This window comes from Trachymyrmex septentrionalis, unplaced genomic scaffold (genome assembly GCF_001594115.1).
Source record: "Trachymyrmex septentrionalis isolate Tsep2-gDNA-1 unplaced genomic scaffold, Tsep1.0 scaffold115, whole genome shotgun sequence".
Lineage (NCBI taxonomy): Eukaryota > Metazoa > Arthropoda > Insecta > Hymenoptera > Formicidae > Trachymyrmex > Trachymyrmex septentrionalis.
Window position 1 is genome coordinate 107834 of NW_017304279.1, and position 3321 is coordinate 111154.

General features: G+C 55.9%; 1 protein-coding gene across 2 annotated transcripts in view; it reads right to left on the bottom strand.

Annotated features, from left to right (window-relative positions):
- LOC108753944 (ELKS/Rab6-interacting/CAST family member 1) overlaps positions 1-1331 on the bottom strand; it is a 78352-nt gene extending 77021 nt beyond the window's left edge. For both annotated transcript variants that reach the window (XM_018495951.1, XM_018495942.1), the window contains exon 1: positions 479-1331. In XM_018495951.1, coding sequence (XP_018351453.1) covers positions 479-1270 — 792 coding nt within the window. In that variant the 5' untranslated portion in view covers positions 1271-1331. The remainder of the gene's footprint in view (positions 1-478) is intronic.
- Positions 1332-3321: the final 1990 nt, after the last annotated feature.

Consider the following 3321-nt stretch of genomic DNA (forward strand, 5'->3'; position numbering starts at 1 on the left):
ACTTATATATTGTAGTATATGGTAATCTTCTTGACCGCAAACATAGCTAGAGATAATTAGGTCAAACACATGTACTAAAATATTCTACATAATGTACGCGCAATCTCGTGATCACAGAAAAGGGTTAACATCGGGCACACCAGGTCGCGTCCCGCGACCTGATTTCGAGAGGACGGCCTTCGCGCAAGGACGCGCGTGACGTGACCGTCGCGACGATCTCGGCCAGGATATTCCACACATTTCCGTGGCTTTCTAAGAACATCTCTCTTCATGTTTAAATCGTAAAACGGGACTGAGGCTATTATAAGCATCCCGTATACAGTATTCGTGCGGAATCAACGGAATCCGATAATCGAATCCTACTCGCTGACGCGACTACACATACGACACACGCATACGAAGACGCGGCACACGCGCTCGCAAGGCTGAACCGAACATCGCGAATCGACCAATCCGCAAAAGAGAATTCTCGACTGACCTGATTCTCCGAGCTGAGCAGCTTAACTTGTTCGTTGATGAGGCTGTACTTGGTGCTCTCCTCCTTGCGCAACGCCCGTTCCTTCTTCAGTTCCGGACTCCAAAAGGTCTTGATACTGTGCATCGAGCTGCCCAATTTTTGATTCGTCAACTCGAGCTCCTTCTTCAGGTTACCGAGCTCACGTTGCAGATCGTTGTTCTGATGCTGGAGCTCGCCGATGTAGCCACCGCCGTCGCGCAGCATGTGCGGATTCGGGCTCTGACGCGCTGACCTGGAGCCGTATAACTCGTCTTCCAGGTAGAGTCCGCGATCGCGGCTACGTTCGCGGCTCGGCTCGCGTATCGGCACGAATTCCCGATCATGGTCGAGAACGCCAGCGGAGGCACGATCGAGGCTAGTGTAACGCGCTACCATGCCCGCCGAGCTGGACATGGCGGGTCTCGAGGCGCTTCTGGATCGGTGATGTCCGCCCCCACCGCCCCCGGTCGACATACTCCTACCCCTCTCCTCGAGCATCACGGGACTGCCGAGGTCCTCGTCGCGAGAGTAGTACGGGCTGCCCAGCTGATGGTGATGGTAGCCTCCGCCGTAGCCTAAGTGCTCCGGCGAATTGTTGCCACTGCGAGTTCCCCGTTTACGACCACCGAGCGGACTTCCACGACCGCTGGCATAACTTCGCGACGGACTGCGATCAACGGTTGGCAGTTCGCCCACGCGACGACCGCTGCGTGGCGAACGTGTGCCACCACCTGGACCGATCACGCCACTGCTCGAGTAAAGATCCCGTGACATTCTACGGGAAACCTCGGCGTGTAGCCGTACCTCGTCCTCCTCCTCGTAGGCGCGATAAATCGTCTTGAATCAGTGTTATCGTCTCGTCAGCGTTTCGTCGATATTCCGTCGGTGTTCCGTTCGTCGTTCTCTCTTCTACAATCGCCCGATTCTCTCGCTTTCGCAATCGTTTTGTGTAATAATCCACGCGTCTTTCTCTTTTTCGTGACCTAATGATTCAATGATTTCCGATCTGTCCGTGTCCTTGTTTCCCAATTTCCTCGGCAATGCTAGTTTTCCAATTTCCGAAGAGAATGCTGTATAATCCGGACTCTCGAAATTTCCGTAGTCGCTTTGTCACGCCTTGCGATCGTTCCCCAGTCCCTCGTCACCCTCGTGCGTCTTCACGCTCATATCAGCCCGATTATCCACGCGAGTGATTTGATTAACGAGCGTTTCCCCGTCCAATCGCAGCGGGACGTCCGATCTATCCGAGCTATCAGTTAGGGTAACAGTCGAATGATGAAGGTGTGATGCTTCGTGCGCCGGAATCTCGACGATCGCCTTTCTTTCGATTCGATCTTCTCTTCGTTCCCGACTTTGTGATGCTCCAGCATCCGGCTATGGCCGACGACGACGTCGACGATATATTTCCAATCTCTTTGCGCCTTCGCGATCTTTTACGCCAAATCGCGGACACGATAACGATGTGTCCTGGGATGCGCGCGGACGTTTCTACTCTACGTGTGATGGCGCGTTCGCGAACGACGTGCATTGACGAGGAGATTGATTGTCTCGGTCCTCGTTCTTTCTACGGCTGCCGTACGTATCGTCGATCTCAATGGAGGCTGCCGGTTCGGTTCCTTTTCTGCCGGTCGATCAACCTCATCCTCGCATCACGACGATGATCCTCCGCCCGATCGATCCTCTCTCCACCTATTGCCACACCACCACCACCACCACCACCACCACCACCGCCACCCTCGCCTCCTCACCGAATACAACTCTTCTGGCCGGCGTACTACTACTAGTGGATAGTACTACTACGCGCGTGGGTCACTTCGTACTCGGCGGCGGCGTACGGCGAGGTCACGACCCTCGTCGGCCCGAGAATCGATCTTTGACCTTCTTTCGACGGCGTAGCCCATCGAGCGAGGGCGAATAGAGATCGAGGGGGAGAGAGAGAGAAAAAATAGTAATCGACTCCCTCCTCTTCCACTTTTCTATCTTCCCGAGCCGACAAGACGCGAATGAACGAACGAACGAACGAACGAATTCTCTCGCGTATTCTCTCTCGCGTTCCCTCTTCCGATCTCTCTCTCTCGCTCTCTCTCCCTCGGCCTCCGGTTGCGGCACTCCGGATCCAAGAACCGCCCTTTCGCGAGCCAGCCAAGTCGACGAACCGAGCCGGCCGCGTTCCCTTCCTCGCAAACCTCGTTCCACCCTCGTGTGTCGGCGGCTCGCTCGCTCACACGCGCGCACTCGCGCCTGCGTGCGTACGTATGCGCGCGTACTACACGCGTATGTCTCGCTTCCGTCGCGTGCGCTCGTCGTCGGCGCACTACACACACATACACACACACATACACTCGCAATCTTGGGAGTGGAGGAGGAAGAGAAGAGAGAAGGAAGTATATATGTCTCCCTCTCTCTCTACGCGTCGCGCACCGCCGTTCCCGTTTCGCGAAACCAGCGCCTAAGGTTCCTCCTTATCGATCTCATTCTCTCGCCTCTCGTCTCTCTCTTTCTCTCCCTTTTCCTCCCTTTTTGTGGTCCCGTCGTCGTCTCGCCGTCTGCGCCTCGTGGACGATGTCCGACGTCGTTCCGCCCAGTTTTCAATGAAACACGAGACGGCAACGCGAGACCAACGGCGAATCAACCACCGACCAACCGATCCAATCGACCAACCGCACTACACTATCCACCGTCCACTACCGGAGCACAGCCACTTCCGTGCACTGACGCCGCCACCGCCACCGCCGTCACTACCGCCACCGGCGTTCGCCGCCACCCTCGCGCTTACCCACTCTCTCTCTCTCTTTCTCTTTCTCTCTCTCTCTCTCTCTCTCTCT